At 43.2% G+C, this 19889-nt stretch overlaps 1 protein-coding gene across 2 annotated transcripts in view; it reads left to right on the forward strand.

Moving 5' to 3' along the window:
- Positions 1-19889, forward strand: part of LOC146785376 (ephrin type-A receptor 3-like) — a 540333-nt gene that overhangs the window by 349423 nt on the left and 171021 nt on the right. For both annotated transcript variants that reach the window (XM_085634371.1, XM_085634372.1), the window contains exons 6-8: positions 3020-3132; positions 15073-15235; positions 18755-18863. In XM_085634371.1, the coding sequence (XP_085490497.1) occupies positions 3020-3132; positions 15073-15235; positions 18755-18863 (385 nt within the window). The remainder of the gene's footprint in view (positions 1-3019; positions 3133-15072; positions 15236-18754; positions 18864-19889) is intronic.

Consider the following 19889-nt stretch of genomic DNA (forward strand, 5'->3'; position numbering starts at 1 on the left):
TCACGTCCACAGACAAACCAAAGGAGATATTCAGTATAATCACAGAACTTTCCAACTCGGGCAGAGTTAGACTACCAGCCTTTATACGACTCACTCAATTCCTATTTTATCGATAAAATGAAGACTATACAAATGAGCATCCCTACCAGTTGCCTCTCAAACAAGAACATGATGATATGAATCTGACCACCTTATGTTCATTTCCAGAACTCACTGAGGACTGCCTTAAGGACATACTGATGAAAGTACAATCAGGCTTGCCTGACGATCCTTGCCCCCTAAAAATCCTAAAACAGTTATTTCCACCATCCCATACCCAGTCCTGTCCCTCCTTAACCTCACCCTCAACTCAGGGAGAGTACCCAGCATATTCAAAGAAGCAATAGTAGCCCCCTCCAGAAAAAGCAAGGTGGAGACCCTCATACCTTTAAAAATTACCGCCCAATATCCCTCCTGCCCTATCTAGCAAAAGTACTAGAGAAGCATATAGTACATAACCTCTGCACTGTCATAGAGGAGTCTGAATTTCTAGACCCATATCAGGCCTGCCTCTCCCTATCTCACGCCACAGAAGCAATCAACCTCCCTGTGATGGACAATATATGGGTGGAAAGCGACAATGATGGCACCCGGATACTGGTGCTCCTCAATCTATCAGCAGCCTTTGACGCGGTGGACCATAACATCTTAGTGAACTGTGCCGAGGCCACAGGGCTGAGGGGCCCAGCTCTTGACTGGATTACCTCCTTCCTGAAAGACTGTGCTCAGTCCGCCCTCCTAGCTTCATTTACTTCTACCCACATCCATTTAGACTGCGGATTCCCCCAGGGATCTTCCCGATTCTCCCATCTCCTCAATGTCTACATTCGCCCACTGGTCCATACTCTAAAAAAAATGCATTGCATCACTTACAGCTATGCAGATGATATGCAATTACTCTTCAGGCTAGATAACACTCCTGAATTCAAGATACACTTTCAATCCACTATGTTGTCCATCCACAACTGGATGATCAGCAATCACTTGAAACGAGTGGCAGCCAGAACAGGAAAGAGCGGTGGGCGGGGCAGGGGTCGGGGAAGTTGACATACGACGGTATAAGTTAAATTATTATTTTTTTTTAAATAAAACATCTTACCTTGTACTTGCCGCATCGCAGACTCAGCGATGTAGGGAGCGCAAGCTAAGTGTTTTTTTTATGTTATTCAAATTATCCCATTGTATGTTGACTTCCCCTGACCCCCCCACTCCATCTCACTCCCATCCTACCCCACTGCTCTTACCTGTGCTGGCCGGCTGCTACTGCTTGAAACTGAACGGCGAAAAAAACGGATGTCATCATTACCAAAAACAAACTTGAACACTGGCCCGACTCACTTTGTCCTCCCGAGCTGGGCGTTTCACCCATTCCAAAAACGTAGTAAAACGTCTTGAAGTGACAATTGACTCCAAACTCTCTATGTAGCCACAAATAAGCATAGTAATCTCTCCATCCTTTCTAATGCGCCGCAAAATCAAGAAAATCACCAAATTCCTTACCTCAGAGGCGCTAATCCAAGCTGTCATAGCCCTCGTTTTTCCTAGGATTGATTATGCCAACTCCTTATATGCTGGCCTCCTCAAATGCCTTATTAAAAAGCTCCAAATCGTGCAGTACCAGGCAGCCTGTCTAATCTATAACCAACCCACGCATCACCCCTCTCATGAGAGACCTCCACTGGCTGCCTGTAGAGCAAAGAACGACCTCCCAAGCCGAATGCATCATCTCCAAATCACTGCACAATATAAGCCCCTCCTTTATCACCTCCAGGCCTCAAAAGTACACAATCTCAAGCATGCACTATGATCTGCTCACCTAAACTACATGTCACACTTTATCTATCCTTATTCCCTTCCTTGTTTCCTCCTCAGCGCCATGAAACCGATTGGTGAACGAGCACTCTATAATCCCCTGTAACATATTTATCACAAATTAAGCACTGCACTTCAACTCTGAACCCATCTGTTTCTTTTCTGATCTCTCACAATCCTGATCCTCTTTGTACTGTGCCCCATACTCTTCTCTTCCACCTCTAGCAGTGGTATCCCTCTCATGTCTTTCATTCCTTTCTGGTGTCCTAAGCCGACCCATTCCTGTCTCTTTGGTCCTGAGATGTTGCTGTCAGATCTCACCCTCTCTTCCATTTTTTCCCCAAATTCCGTTGGACTCTTAAGGTGTTGCACTTTGGATTGAGACATGTCAGGTTTTTTCACATGTTAATTTATGTGTGGCATGTGTAGTATTCTCGTCCTTGCTCAAGTGTATTTTTGCTTTATTTAAAATTTTAAAACCATATGTGTACTGTAGCGATTCCTGTACCCAGGCAACCAGCGCTGTTATTGTTAACCGCTTCAGTGCCCATGACGAGATGGTCTCGTCATGGAGCGCGGTTGCGCTGTGCCCATGACGAGGCTATCTCGTCATGAACCCCGCCTGCTAATGTAACGCCCGGCACAGGGCGGGGAAAGGGCGTGGCACTGAAGGGGTTAAACTCTCTAATGCCTTTGGGCTATCATCGCATAAACAAACAAGCAAACAATAAATAAATAAACAAAAAAAATATGTTAAGCTCTGAATCACTACTAGCCCCATCCTCTCTGCCTTCCCCCTCTCCTTCCCTTTCCCCCTCCTTTCTCCCCTCTTTCTTTTATTATCGCTTCTTCCCTCTGCCCTTCTACCTGAATTACTTTCCTCTCTGTTCTCCTTCCCTGGAGGGTGGTTTGTTTCTGGAGTTAGTAATGCTCTGTTGATGTCCTAGATCTGAAGGGGTCACCCCTGCCTCAAATAACTGCACATTGTGAGCAATACCTCCCAGTTCCTTGAGTCGGCGCTGGACAGGGTTAAAAATAGATGTCTGTGACTCACTCCTCTCTCTGTAACGGTTTTCAGCAAGACTTTGAAAGCAGTACATGTCTGGGCTGGTTATGTTCTCTGTGTGCAGTGTGGTTTAATGAGGCTCTCCCGTTATCTCTCTTCTAGTGAACGTCGTCTTAAAGGAGCGGAGGAGCAAGGACAGCATAACCTTGGCTTGGCAAGGGCCAGAGAGGCCCAACGGGGCCATTGTGGAATACGAAGTTATCTACTACGAGAAGGTCAGTGCTGAGACCTTGAGGCGGGGAGGGGCAGAAGGGCTATTTAAGGCGCGGAAGGTGTTCTGCTCAGGGGACCCTGGTGCTGCGGCTCGCGCTGCTTCTCTGTTCTGTGGTTGCTGCAGAATTATCGCATTAATACAGCTCATACATGAGGGACTGGGCAGTGCTAATGATGAGATCCTGCTAGACTGATGTGTCTCTCCATAGGCACTGTCATTTTAAGAATTTTTGGGCCCCACCCGGGCAAGACACATTTTGGAGGTCCCGGTTCAGAATAAATTTGAATATTATTGTCCATCTTCCGCTAATTTAAGTCTGTGCGATGCCTGCTAAACGAACTTCCGGAACAGGGTCACACAAATACAGTCAAAATATGTCTTCTTTTCATGGGGCCCATCCTTTAACCCCATCGCTGCGGCGCAAATTCCGCCGCAGCGCTGGGAGGGTTTGGGGTGAGCGCGGCGCCGCCATGCTCATGATGGAACCACGCCGTCATGAATCATGGGCGAGCTGTGCTCATGACGGCGTGGTTCCGTCATGACTCCACCTACTTGCGCTGATCGCCCGCACAGGCGGGGAAACAGCGCCGCGTGGGCGGAGCGGCCGCCAACGGCCGCAGCATGACGGAACCACTCCGTGGCTCATGACGGAGTGGTTCCGTCAGAAGCATGCAAGGGGTTAAATGACGCTGGCCAAGAGGTACAGAGTTAGAGGTAAGCAGAAAGAGAGAGGTTGGGATATACAAATGGAAGTGAGATAAAGAGAAAGTTCACTCTCCCAGGGGCCCCTTGGAAGGTGGGAGCCCTGTGCGGTTGCCCACTTTGCCCATGCCTTAAAACCTCTATGCCAAAATGGTTATTGAGCCCTTGTGGAAACACCTTAGCCATCACTTATGGGGTGACACATAACTTTGAGGCCTAGGCACTCCTGCCTTCACCTCGCGTGTGCCAGTTAAAGGGAGTCAGTTTTATTTGTATTGTATTGTAGTTGATTATATAGCGCACATTCCCGTCACGAGGCAACTTAGCATGTTAGCAGATGAGTAGCACACTGCACTGTGTGGGAGAACTTTGTTGGAAGAGGGTTGATTTGAGTGTGCCCTTTGCGGCAAGTGTTTTGTTTTATTTCTTGAATATATTTACCATTTATTAAATTAAATCAGCACATACAAAATCTGGGTCACCGGGGATTGCATGGGTGCCCTTAATTGGAGGGGGAGGGGTCTAATGTTCCTATACATCCCTCGAAGCCCATTTTGGGCACATTGACTCTTTTCCCTGGAATTCCACATTAACTTCTCTCAGCTCTGACGTACATGTGCTCGCTGCATGCACCAGCTCTTTCAAGACTGCTACTGCACAATGTAGAGGGTATCATTACCTGAAGGGTCATGTTAGCAAAGTGTTATTGATGAAGGCCAACTCCCAAAATACACTGGAGCCATGGTCTTGAATGTATGGATGAAATTTAATTAGTGACAATTAAATTTAAGAAATAAACGATTGTTAATGGTGTGAACACTTGTCCAGAAGGATTCTGACGAAATGATGAAACAAACCTCGCTTTGCTAATATATTGAGAAATGGGCGCCACATGGTACAATCAGTGCTGTGTGACAGGAGATGCAACCTAGGGTTAGGGTGTGCTCATTAACTGGCAAAACACAATTGATACATAGTTTCAGTAGATGGTGGAGATGCACACCTAAATACCTGCTCCTTACTGACAACTGATATCTTTTTTTGCTTACATTGTGTTTTTTGTTGCTAATACCAAACTAGTTACCTTTCAAACTATAACTCCAGTCACATGGTTAGACCACCTTTTGCTTGCTTTCAAACATAAAACAACACTAAGCGATTCACCTAAAACCATCTTAGGTGCATCCCCCTATCGACCGTGGAACAAACTCAATTTGGAACACTTAGAAACACAACTAGAATCCAGTACAGATCTGGAAACAGTAAATACTATTAAAAAAAGTATATGATTGGCTACAGGAAGCTTTTGATATCCTGATACCACTCAAAACCAGACAACAGAACAAAAGAAAACAAGCACCTTGGAGAAATACAGAGATAAAAGACCTAAAACTACAAATTAGAAAGCTGCAACGTGCCTGGCTCAAAACAAAAAACAAACAAGACAAACTTCACCTACAGAAAATTAACAGATTGTACAAGCGAGCTATCAAAAAAGCAAAGAAAATTTACTATTCTGACGGAATTCAAAATGCTAAATGTGCAAATAAAGAATTCTATAAAATACTCAATTTCGTAAACCAAATTGCCTAGAATGAACTCATCCGTTACTCAAGATTTCACTGGCAAATCATTGCACGGACAAAGCAGACACTTTGGACTCGAACTTAAAACAGAGACAAAGCACAAGCACTAACCCTTTTACAAAACAACAATCCAAGAATACTCTAATTCAGCCTCCCTGTTCCTTCCAACACATATCACACAATGAATTTATGGACCTGGTCAAAGCAAGCAGGCCTGCCAGCAGCCCTTCTGACCCGTGTCCACCACAAACCCTTCAAGAGTAGTCTTCTAACAACCTCTGCTGCCACTCCAGTAAGAAGAATCATCAACGATTCCTTAACTACTGGAATATTTCCAGAAGAACTCAAAAAGTCATACTTACGCCGTTTAGTGAAGAAAACAAACTTGGACCCGCGAAACCCTAACAACTACAGACCGATTACTAATGGACCTTTCCTGGGCAAACTGATAGAAAGAACAGCGTTTGCCCAGATGTCACAATTCAGTGAATAGAATGCCATATTTTCAGACTTCCAAGCAGGATTTCGTCCGGGAAGAGGCACAGAATCTGCCCTCCTTGCCATCTGGGATTACCTGAAGAACACGGTTGATGGCAACAGGGTTGCTGCGGTACTCCTCTTGGACATCTTGTTTGCCTTTGACACGGTTGACCATGACACTCTCATACCAAGACTTTACAAAGCCGGCATAGAGGGGACTGCTTTAGACTGGAGCATGTACTACCTTAAAAACAGAACTAATGTCATCCATACCCCACCTTTTTCGTGCAAACCGTACTCCACAAAAGCTGGAGTCCCTCAAGGCTCTATCATCTCGCCCGTGCTTTTCAACATTTACATGAAGTCATTACCTGTACTGATCAATCAATTTCAACTCACGTGTAATAACTATGCAGATGACACACAAATACTCCTTCAACTGGAATGCCCCAAAAACATTGGAAACTCGCCAATTTTGTTATCTCAGACCCGTGGATCAATGGATGACTTGGAGCCATCTCAAATTGAATGCTTCCAAAACAGAAATACTCATGTGTGGTGATTGCAAAACATTATGACCCACTTGCCGCCTGGCCTGGTGAACTGGGATCACCGCCTAAAGTATCGAAGGAAGTAAGAAACATCAGAATGACCATGGACTCCAAGCTATCGATTAATTCCCAAGTGGACAAACTAGCAAGATCAAACTTTGTTACTATAAAAACTCTGTGACGAATCCTCCCCCATTTGGGATTTCCACACAAGGTCCAAGCTACCATCTCCCTTGTTCTGCCCAAACCCGATTTCGTCAATAGCCTCAACCACGGATCACATTTATTGACCGTGAAAAGACTACAACGGACTCAAAACTTGGCTGCCAGACTACTCTTGCATATCAAACTGCGAGACCACATCTCCCCTGCCTTGAAAGCCCTTCATTGGTTAACAGTTCCCAGAAGATCCATGTTCAAGCTGCTTTGTATCACCCACAAAGCCATACATGGAATGGGACCGCTCTTCATCAGGAATAAAATCACCAAACACATTCATCATAGGAACCTCCGCTCTAGAGTGGCACCTTGCCTCAAAATCCTAAGATACAAGAAACAAACCATGGGTGGCACATCCTTCTCTATTCAAGCAGCCAAAATATGGAACTTTTTACCCCCAAAATAAGATCCTCCGACAACCACCTTATCTTCAGAAAACTGCGCAAGAATTGTCTCTTCCCCACATAAGCACCATACACAAACCGAAATATACACCCTATCCCTCTGTATATAAGCATTTATTTGTACTATAGATATGTACCTATATATGTGTATTGCTTTGTATAAACATGTAGAATAATTATCTTTAAAAATAATAATTAAAAAAATAAATTTTTACGTATAACACTTGAAAACCAGAGTTTATCGAATGCATCCTTATTCTACTTATACTTATATTTATTACTTTCCTAAAACAATATTATATTACTACCCTATTTCTCACCCTATACCTCTATCAATATCTTTAATCTACATATACTTACTTCCTTTACGCATCTATAAACTTTCCATGTACTTATGGATCTTTATATTGATTACTTTCTTCTAATTCAGCATATCCAATACACTACCCTATTTCTCACCCTGTACCTCTCTCAATATATCTTCTACCTCAACTCTCTGACTCATCTCAAACCACTTTCTACTACTCTTTCCAATGCACTAGCCTATTTCTCACCCTATACCTCTATCAATATATCCATTACCTCCTCGCTCTCATTCATCCCAAACCCCATACCACTACTATGATCCCCAAAATAGCCCTTTTTAGACTATCTCCTACTCTACCCCTCCTTGCACCACCTGACACCTCTTTTACTATACTGATCCCCCAAAACTAGACTTTCTAAACTCTTCCCTCTGACTCTTCCCCTCCACATCCCTTTTTACTCATCCCATGCCTCCCACTATTACTATGACCTCCAAAAGAAAAAAAAGTCCAAAACTTTCTCTCCTATCCCTCCACTATTCTTTTCAATCGAAATAACAGACTAACATGTCCACTTCTCAAATTTCATATTTCACTATACAAATTCACCACTAATCCTTTATGAGTTCCAGAGTATCATGCCACTCGCCAAAAAAAGCACTTCAACACCTCATTAGGGTAGCAAGCGCTATATAAATGCAAACCTTTTCCCTCTTTTATCCCTCCACTATCCTTCTCAATCCAAAATAACTGACTAATATCCACCACTCAAATTACTTTCATATTTCACTATACTAATTCAACACTAATCCTTTAATGGGTTCCGGAGTAGCGTTCTACTCACCAATGAAAGCGCTTCAACGCCCCATCAAGGGTAACAAGTGCTATATAAATGCAAACCTTTTCCCTCTTCTATCCCTCCGCTATCCTTCTCAATCCAAATAACTAATTAATATCCACCACTCAAATTACTTTCATATTTCACTATACTAATTCACCACTTATCCTTATGGGTTCTGGAGCAGCATGCTACTCGCCAAGAAAGTGCTTCAACACCCCATTAGGGGTAACAAGCGCTATATAAATGCAAACCTTTTTTCCCTAGTCTATCCCATGCTATCCTTCTCAATCCAAACAACTGACTAATATCCACCACTCAAATTACTTTCATATTTCACTTTACTAATTTACCACTAATCCTTTATGGGTTCCGGAGTAACGTGCTACACGCCGAAAAAAATCACTTTAACACCCCATCAGAGGTAACAAGCACGATATAAATGCAAATCTTTTTCCCTCTGCTACCCCTCTGCTATCCTTCTGTATCCAAATAACTGACTAACCTATTCAGCACTCAAATTACTTTAATATTTCACTATACTAACACAACACTAATCCTTTATGGGTTCCGGGGTAGCGTGCTACTCTCTGAAAAGGCATTTTGGCGCCTCGTCAGGGGTAGTAAGCACCATATAAATGCAATTACAATACAAAACAATACAATACATACATCATTCTAAAGAAAGCAGTACCTGTTAAATACAGTTTATCGCCAATAGTATGTGAAAATTGTTTTGTTTATCTCTTACCTCTGCATTTTTGATTTGAAAAGAACCATGGTTAACAAAATGGGCCCAATGCTCACCTATTGAGCATTGGCAGTACAAGCCCACCATCTGCGGAGTCCCTCAAGGCTCATCCCTCAGTCCAACCCTCTTCAATATCTACATGACACAACTCGCAAAGATCGTTAGAACCCATGACATCAACACCATCTCCAAATGAGAAAAAACAAGGACCCCCTGAACAATGAATAGTTCAATTCCTAGGACAGGGACTTGAATAGTAATGACAAAAACTCCCAGGCAATATCAATAAAGTAAACAAATTACACAATATCTATGACACTAAGAAGACCAAGAAAGACGGAAAAAATATGTTCCAAGTTGTTACTATTTTAATAATTTCTTCTCATATTATTTAAACATATGATATTTATACAAAACATTTAAAAAACGAAACACAATATTTAACACATTACATTTAATTAATATGTGTAAATAAAAGGTTAAGAAGTGGCAATATCTATATTAACTCGAAACGCGCGTTTAAATAATATGAGAAGAAATTTTTAAAATAGTAACAACTTTGAACATATTTTTTCCGTCTTTCTTGGTCTTCTTAGTGTCATAGATATTGTGTAATTTGTTTACTTTTTTGATATTGCCTAGGAGTTTTTGTTATCAACATCATCTCCTACACCGATGACACCCAGCTCATCCTCTCACTATCAGCAGACCCTATCACGATGAAGACCAACTTCCACAACTGTATGATGAACATCTCAGCCTGGATAAAGAAAAACTGCCTGAAACTCAACACTGACAAAACTGAAGTACTGTCTTTGACAGACACACCACACTTTGAAACTACTCTTGATGGCCATCGGAACTCAGACCCACCCCCACTCTAAAAGACCATGCCTGCAGCCTCGGCATCACACTGGACAGAAAACTCTCCAAGAAATGGGAGGTTAAAACCGTCTCCTCAGCCTGCTTCCACACTCTCTGCATGCACCGCAAAGTCTTCAAGTGACTCCCCATCATCGCCAGGAAAACTGACAGAGGCCCTCATCACCAGCCAGCCAGACTACAGCAACACACTCTACACAGGAACCACCACCAAACTCATGAGAAGACTCCAGGTAATCCAAAATGTAGTAGCGAGAATGACCCTCCGACTGTCCAAGCAGACCCACATCACCCAGCACCTCAAAGACCTCCATTGGCTCCCCATCCAGAAGAGATGCCAAGTCAAGCTACTGACACACCCCTACAAAGCCCTCCACAACCTAGGACCTGCCTGAGAAACCACTGCCTGAACTTCCACCTACATCTCAGGAACCTCCGCTCACCTTGCCCTCGCACAAATACCTCACATTCGATGCTGCCACACAGGAAGACGCTCCTTCTCCCACCTCACCACCAAATCCTGGAACACCCTTCACCTCCACCTCCGTAGTTCACCATCAATGTCTCACTTCAGGAAGGGACTCAAGACCTGGCTCTTTGACTGATACCCTCTTGGGTGATAAGCTGTGCTTTATGAATACCTATTGATCTAGTGGTTGATGTAATAATGGGATTCTACTTAGTTGTTTACAGGAACATCCACAGCCTTAATATAGGAAGGACACTTTACAATGTGCCTCCTATGAAGAGCAGAGGGATTTTGTCAAGGTGAAGCGAAGGAATATTCTCGGAGTCTTGTCGGGTGGAAATTCTAATTAAGAAGGCCTTCTTCTTTGAGCAGTGTGTAAATTAGCAACAGGTTTAAATTGCTGCCCTATTTGTTTAGGTTTGATATATCATATTGTAGGCATCATTCATGGAGAAAGTATTGCATTGTAGACATACTCCCCATTGGTTTCTGTGGCTCAAGAACCTTCAGCAATTGGCTGGAGAAATTGTCAATTTTATCGTGGATCAGCTCAAAGGATTTTGTCTCATGTTCATTCTATTGGTGTTTGGGTGATTTCAGTGTCAGGCTGACCTATAGAGTAATCTGGCAGTGCCAGAAGTGCTGGTCTGACAGTTCAATGTAAGATGCAGCTTTTTGATTATTCGTGGCCTTTTTTATGGTTCGTTGTGCTGCTTTGTACTGTTGAATTTATTGATGTTACCGCAAACATTGCCGGCAGCCAGCATAAATGCATGCAGACTCCCATACTTTGCAAAACACCTACATAACTCCTCTTTAAGGGCCATATGTAGGAAGCCAAATACCGGTCGGTAACGGACGATTTTCGGTAAATATCCCGTTACCGACCGGTATTTAGGCTTTTGGTATGTAGGGGGCATATTTCAGGATTCGGTAATTTACCGAATCGGTAAAATTACCGAATCGGTAATTTTACCGATTCGGTAAATTCCGAATCCTGAAATGATATGTAGGGGGAGTGTGTCGTTGGTGTGGGGATTCGTTATTTACCACCAACTAAAAGTTGATGGTAAATGATGAATACCTGTAAAAAAAGATTTTTTTTCCATTTGAAGTGTGCAATGTGGCAGACATACATGCCCTTAGGGCATGTATGTGCGCCACACGTGCACACATGGACAAATCAGGGGTGCAACAGGGTGTCTATGTGACACCCTGCCACCCATGATGATGCCTCCCCCATTACCGATTCGGTATTTACCGATTCGGTAATGGCAACTGGCGTCCCATTCATTCCTATGGGCCTCCAGGCCCATAGGAATGAATGGGAAGCCAGTTGCCATTACCGAATCGGTAAATACCGATTCTAAAATACCGACATATACCGAATCGGTAATTATTTACCTACATAACATTTACCGATTCATAAATACCGAATCGGTAAAATTCGGTATTTAAGAATTGGTAAATGTAATTTACCCACATATGGCCCTAAATGTTTAAAACCACCTTGATTTGAAAATGTAGACCACTCTTTTAGCTATCTGGGGCCCTATTACAGATAGGGCACACTTTTCCTGTTTGCACCACGGCGTACCTTAAAGGAGGTGTCTCAGGTGCAAACAAGGAAAGTGTGCCCTGTTAGGAAGAATGCGCTGCCCTCAGGGCGACCGTGAACTCACACTGCCCCCAGGACAGCCCATGCAAGAGAAATACGGAGCAGCTGTTTAAAAGCAATGGGATGTCTGGGCGGGGTCCATGTAAACCCTTTTTTCCCTTCAAAATGCTATCTATATCAAGTGTACTGAAAGTGAGCCACCTTTTTGAGGCAAGAGCAGAGGCAAAGAGATTTCCTTGTTTGCATGGGACCACACTCCCATGCCAATTAGGGAACGCCCTCTCTCGATATCGCTGGCGCTACATGTGCCCCAGTGCTATCTGTATTACAGAAGGGGCCGCGCAAGCATCTGCGTCCCCCTCTGTAATACCAAAGTGCCCCGGGGGCGCACAAAGCGGGCTCAAATTCCTGCTGTGCCCCCGGGGCACTTGTGTAATATGAGACCATGTTTGCTAATCGGGATACTTTTATTTTGGTGGGCAGGCCTATTTTCTGTCCTAGACTGATCCTTGGTGTATTCTTCCGCAGCTACTAAAATTCATAAGAGACTCTTTTACTTTTGATGAGTACACTGTGTCATTACATATTTCCTTATTTATCTCATCAATACATTGTAAACTCAGCAATGTTTTTCTTAAAAATGGTTTCGGAATGCAGCAGGTATGTTTGATTCCTTTTGTCAGCACTTGATTACAAGTGTCAACCCCCTGTTGACTTTGGAAATGCCTGTGTTGTTTGAAACCCCTAGCAATCCCTGTGAATTAACCAATCTGACAACTTGATGTAGCTGGGTGATAGCACCTGTTATCAGAAGTGTGATGGTGCAAATCTTTTAATCACACTTAGTATAATTTTTAACCGCTTCGATGCAGCCAGAATTCCCCCGCGGTGCCGAGAAATTTGACACGTGTGCGCTTCAGACGGCCCCCGGCCGTCCTTCGCACACGCCCACGCCCACTGTGACGTCAGACGGCCGGGGGCCGTCTGATGCACGGAAGAGGTTAGCCAACTTCCGCAATGTCACTTCCTATGATGTCATGGCATCATTGTCATCTGAATTCACTTCCTTTGATACTAATAGCATCAAAGAGCAGGTGAAGTCCTTTTGACAAGCTCCATGATATTGTTGAACAGATTCTTATTACTCCACTCTTGCTTAACTCTAAATACCAGGAGCAACAGTGGTGTAGCAGGGGGGAGATTCACCCCGGTCAGCACAAGTTTTGGGGACGGTGGCCTCCCCCCTCCCTTACCTGCACCCTTCACAGGGTGGCTGCCACAGGAATTGGCAGCACCCCCCGCCCTCTCTTACTTGCGGTCGGGATTTGCCAGCCCCCCGCTCTTACATGCCCCCGCCACAGCTGGCAAACGCAGGGGCCACTGAGCAGCAGGCTTATGATTGGTATTGGAGCATCCTTTTGCTGCGGAAAGGGTCGAGAAAATCTCCACGAGTGAGGATTGAGAGAGGGTAGGAGGGAATATGAAGGATGAGGAGGGAGTGTTGGTTATAGCGCCGAAAGGACAGAGGTAGAAGGGAAAGAGGTGACATAGGGTGCAATGGAGTTTGACAGAGAGGGACTAACAGCATAAGGTGAGTGAGGGTTTAAGGTGGTGAAAGGGAAATAGGCGAGTGAAGATGTGAAAGTATGGGAAGGCGGAAGGGGAAATCCAGGAAACATCAAAGCTTATGCTGCGGCATGGCTTATCATCAGGACATGTGTTTGGCAACATAGGCGTAAATGAATATAATAAGCGCAATATTAATTTGTGGGGTGTGAAGAATCACAGGAGTGGGAGAACAGACCGGATGTGTTGGGCAATGATGGGGTACTGCAATGTGGGGGTTTTCACAAAGAAGTCCAATGATGGCTTGCATTGTGTGTATATATTGAAATGTATTTGCTTCCTATGTAAGGCTATGCTTTGTTAGAAACGTTTTCCCTTTCAGCTGCCAGTATGCTGTGTTCATCGCCCATTAAATTTGACAGTGTGCTGCGTTTTAGCCCCATTTCACTTTAAAAACAAGCATTGGCATAGCCAATAAGTCTCGCCTTTGGGACTTTATAAGTGTCTAACCATGCAACAGTTGCATAACTAAATACTTGTAAGGTTCCAAAAGCGAGACCTATTGGCTATGCAAAGCGGCCGCGGAAGTGAAAGTGATCGCGATCACGATCAAACATCAAAGCGGCCGTGTGGCCGCGAAAGTGAAAGTAATCACGGTAAAGCGCGGCGCGCGCGCCCGCGCACATGCACAGTAGCTCTAGGCTGGCCTGGTAGCACTTTTTGGAGCCCTCTCAATAAGTCTCGCCAGACCAGCGCATGCGCTGGGTCAGGCGAGACCTAATGATCTGTTTTCTACTGATTCCCACCTTCTGTTTCATCGGATTATGTCCTGTAATGCACATAATTCAATCTTTCCTTTAGTTTACTCTTTAGAGTTTATGGTAGGGAGATGCGGAAATAAAAACGCATGAGAACAGTTTTGCTAAACTGAGAATTTTTAAGTTTGTAAAATTACTAAATTGATCAACTTCCACACAGCTTTGCATGCAAGTGACACTTCCTGCAAAAAATAAATGAATACATTTGTTGGAGACTGTTTCTGCACATTTTTTTGATTAAAGTACGTTCTTATATGTTTTTCTTGCGTTTTATAAGTTTTCAAACTTTTCAAATTTTGCAATGTTTGTAAAATTTAAAAAAAACCTTCAAAAAATTGGTTAAGATAAGTCCAGCAATTTCCCTCACTCCTACTATATATATATACACCATGTTTATCAAATGAATGGTTGTCAAATGTACTCTGTAAGCAGAAGTAACCAAAGGGTACTTATTCTGCCCCTGCTCTGGCTTGGCACAGGCAGAGGTGATGCACTCTTCAGCTCCAGTGCCTTGAGGCCTGATTTAGAGTTTGGCCGTTGGGTTACTCCTACACAGACATGATGGATATCCCATCTGCCTTATTACAACTGCATTATATTCTAAGGCACCTTCATGCCCTTGACTTGACAAGTGGGAAAGGGAATCAGTCACTGTCAAGCGTACTCAACCTCTCTGCCGACAGTTAAGGATGAGGAGAGATCCCGTAAGGATGCCGAGTTCTGATTATTCTTTTTGTATGTTTCAATGACAGAATCAAAAAGAGCAAAATTACACCGTTCTTAAAACCAGATCCAACATCATGACGGTGGATGGCTTGAAACCAGGGACTACCTACGTTTTCCGAGTTCGCGCCCACACTGAAGGCGGCTTTGGAACATACGGAGGGGAGATAGAGCTTGAAACAAGCAACGAAGGTAAGTCCCCACCATTTATGGAGTTCATCACATTGACTCTTATCATCTCTATGCTCTCTTTTCAGAGGTATGGTTACCTGAGGAACATTCACCACCTCAACCACTTTCCACATAGAGTTTTGCAGGGCTTAATGTGAGCCAGTGGTTGCTGGTGGGGCACACCAGCACTCATTTTTGGGGACTGATACTTATTTTTTATCTTCAGACATTTCCCACAAGCAGGAGAGGAAAAGCACACAAAGGGAAAAGAAGGAGGAAGAGAAAGACGGAAGAACTGTCACAAAGGGAACACGCAGAAACCTAGAGGGGTGAACTACAGAGGCAGGGAATGTCTGGTGCTGGATTTAAAGAGGCCCAGGGTGTATTCAAGACGGCAAATCGTTGGTATTCAGTCCGATGGCATTTAATAGCACCGGCCAAATGCTTCTGAGCGCAGCTTTGGGCACCGGCACTAATTATCTTACAAATTACCCACTGGAGTTTTGTATCCTGACAGGTCTCCACCACTAGCACTCTCTTCATAGTGTTGGGTACCAGGCCCTTCTTCAAAATCACACCTCTGTTTCATTTAAGTTTGTGCTTTGTTGGCTATAACTCCACACTCATCCTTCTCTTGTTGTGCTGGAGTCATGTCACCCCCATGTGTCCACTGTTACTACAACTCTCCTTTCCTAGTGACAGCCTGGGAGTATTACATCTAAATTTACTTGAGAATAATTACAGTCTCAATTAGCCTTTGTTCTCACTCACCCTTTAGAGAAAAAAAAACAATTCTCCCAGAACCCCTTAAATACTCTCCCTTTTCCTGTGGATCACCATGATGGATCGATGAACTGACAACTGGGTGGGATCATGCCAGTGAATAGGGGTATGATTGATTGCTAAATTGATATGGATAATGACTGAGAAATAAACAATACTGTGTAGTCGTAGATTTTGTTAACAGGTAGATTAACCGCTGTGGACTCAAGAGCTAGAACTACATCATAAAGGGAGAGGACTAACAAGAGCCAGTCTATGCTGCTATCTTTGAGAGAAGGTCAAACTGTAATGAAGAAGCTGCTGAACAATAATGAAGGGAGATTTGAGAGCCAAGAGAGTGGATGTGAACTGCTAAGGGAACCGGTCATGTTCAGCTAAGCACCACTGCGCCTACTCAATCCCTTCTCCCACTGGGTTTAGTTTTTTAGATGTAACTATGGACACACAGAGGATTTGTGCAAAAAAAAATGTAATCACATGCAGTCTGGGATCACCCCAGAGTAGGGACAGTCTGAAGGGATTATAGACCAGATCAGTAAGGATTATAGTCAGGAAGAGAAGAATAAACAGGCAAGGAATCTATGTGTGTTGGAAAGAAGGGGATAGGCAGTGTACATGCATTACCTATGTATAATTTCAATTCCTGACCTATTATCTCTGTGTGCGCTTTCCCATGCATTAAAATCCTTATAGATATATTTACTAGATCATCAATACCTCAACTAGCAGAATTATATTTGCATTGAAATATATACAGGACAGAGTTTAATTAGGCACATATTCAATGGGTTATTCTGTATGTTTCATTGCAGCTCACCCTCAGTCTACACACATCATTATTTGTATACGCATTACATAATGGTAGATCCCACTCACTGGGCACTCTTCACTATATATTCTTCTATTTGTACGACATTCCCTTGATGGTGGAACATCCTCTCTCTACATACTTTCTTATAGACCATTCTATATGTATCCCATCCCCTCAATGGCTTGTCGGCAAACTTTTGTTAGATGCTTTGGTGTGTGCCACATGCAAGCATCCATGTATGACTTATTACATGTGTAGCCTGATGTCAGCTGACAAGCAGCGCAGCGCTGTACTTCGTCTAGGTGGGTCCGAGGAGGGAAAAAAACACTAATTTGTGAGGTTCTTATCAATAGTGGATGAGGTGCTCCTTGAAGAGATGAATTTCTGTTTTCTTTCTGAGATGGAAAGCTGAGTGAGCAAGCCTACTCTGTACTGCAGTAGTGCTCAGTAACCCTTGGTGCACACATTGACAGGGCTTGTTTAATGCTCTTTAATTTCCTAAAGTTCTTGATATCCATGTATATGGCTTCTGTCATTTTTCATTCAGAAAGGGGTGGTGTTAGTTATTACTGTATTGTAGGAAACACAACAGGTTTTAACGAATATTCAACTTTGCATATGTTGCTATTGATGTTCCTTTAAAGTCAGAACGATGTGGTCATATGTGTTTATTCGGTGACAAAAAGGACAGAAGTTGTCACGGCTATCTTCACTGGGGTCACCTGGCTGAGGGGATGATGAAGAGTATGGCTTTTCAAGTGTGCAGGTCGAAGGGGACTAGGACTCATATGATGGTTCTAAAGGAGGCTTTAAGGAGGTATAGCGGGATTTATTTTGGTAGGTGTGACTGTTGATACCAGGCAGTGTGCCTTTTCTTGATGATTTGGGTCTAGAGGTAGAGAGTGATATATGATGAATCCTAGTGATTTCAGCTGTTGATGAGTTGGTGACTCATTTACTCCAGTATGATCTAGGAGAGTCATTTTTTGTAGATGTTGCTGAATATGATACATTCAGTCTTGCTATCGATATCTAAGAGAAAAGGGGAACACAAACTGGTGCCCTGGTCCATCTGTGAGCTCAGGACCAGTGGTGCAAGGCTGGCAGGCTATAAAGCTAACTAGCCAGAGAACCCTCTAAGTGTCAAATGACCAGAGGGCCAAGGGCCTATGACCTGGGAACTCTTCAGATACACTGGCCAGAAGAGGATAATGGCCCAGGTTGATGCCACTCTGGGCCATATACAGAGAATACCAGGAAACATCACAGGGTGCACAAAGTAACCAGAAAATGTCTGTGCAGTGGATCATGCTTGTCAGGAGGCTCACCTGTGCTTAACTGCAGAACCTAGCTCTCAACCATATCTGGCAAAGAATTCCTGAAGTGTTTCAAGAGTCTGTAGGCCACTCCTTAGGTCTCCAGGGCTGGCTGAGGGGTCTCCTTAGAGATAAATCTCTAAGCAGGTAGAACAGCATGGCCTCTGGCAGAGCTTCAAGGTTTGTCTAAACGTGGGGTTGGGGAGTAGAATGATTCAGCTTTAAGTTTAACCAAAAAAGCTGTGCAGGCCCACACTGATCTTGCCTCTGTGAGGTTGGTCAGTATGAAGTGGAGCTCTAGGCACCAAGTGGTCAAACCGTAGAGGACTTTCTTGCTCTCTGGGAATACAAGGAGCATTCCAGCCTGCCTCTCAGACAGCCAGGGTGAGGTGGTGTAGTTGTTGCAAAGGGTAGGTTTGTCCTTCTCCAAGCATTGTTACTAACCCCTTCTGCTAACAGCAATTTCCAACACACGATTCTATACAAACTACATCTCCTCGCTGGTAGAAAACTGCAATGTGCATACATTCTAATGTTTCATTCACATTACCCTTCCTAATGTATTTTCAAGCAAACCTTGAGCAGGATAAAGTTAAACTAAAGCATGATTGTATGTTATTTGTTCTATAGATATGATCGCCATTGGAGACCCAAACCAGGCCACCATTCTGGCTATCTCCATCGCAGGCGGGATTGTCCTCCTGGTATTCCTCGTTACTTGCTTCGTCGTCAGCGGGAGGTAAGAGCTCGAATTACATCTGCAGGTCTCCTTATAGAATTAGCCTCTACATTATAACTTACCACAACTGCTGGCATGCTCATAGCCACAAAGGAGCCGTTGTATGACCCAATATTGAGCTTTAAGTATTGTCCAGAAAAAATATCTGCTACCATAAAATCGTGAAGGTTAATATCTATCTATCTATCTATCTATCTATCTATCTATCTATCTATCTATCTATCTATCTATCTATCTATCTATCTATCTATCTATCTATCTAGCTAGCTAGCTAGCTATCTATCTATCTATCTATCTATCTATCCTATCACTATCTGTAACTCCACATCTACTAAACTTGAAGATTATATTTATTGGCGCGTTAAATGTATAGTGAGTTAAGTATATTGAATCTTTATTTACATGTAGATGCTTACAATCACATTATTATGGCAGTTGATAGTTTTGTTTTGATAATCTAGTGAATTAAGTTACATTTTAAACTCTATATTGTGTTGGAATATATACATAAATATATATGGGTGCCTCCTCTCATCGCACCTTTTCTATGCCTCACACTGCTGTATCTCCTCTAGTAGAGCTTCTTTATCCCATGTCTATTTAGTGTCGGTCCGACTCCTCTTGATTCTGGTAATCGAGGATCCTTCAATACGGCACCTCACTTGCAGCCCTAAAAATAATCACTGTTGTCTGAGCATCAGGATGTTTTACTAGTAAAGGTATTTTCATGTCATGGAATCAGAGATGAGTAGAGCTGGGTATACAAAGGGCCACTACAATTGTGTGAAAATGAAGGGCCAAATTATGTGGCATGGTTGACTGAATTATGCTGCAAGAAAAGGCTGATTATGCAGCATAATGTGGCACATTTTGTGATTGCATTACTTTTTTTTTGTTGATATTTTTACATAGGTTAACACTCTCTGGACAAAGGTTTCTCATCATTGTTATCCGTGTAATACAGCACCTGTAGATAAAATAACTATGATAATATTTACACATTGTGATAGATGAATAAAACAGAAA

This window comes from Triturus cristatus, chromosome 11, assembly GCF_964204655.1.
Source record: "Triturus cristatus chromosome 11, aTriCri1.1, whole genome shotgun sequence".
NCBI lineage: Eukaryota > Metazoa > Chordata > Amphibia > Caudata > Salamandridae > Triturus > Triturus cristatus.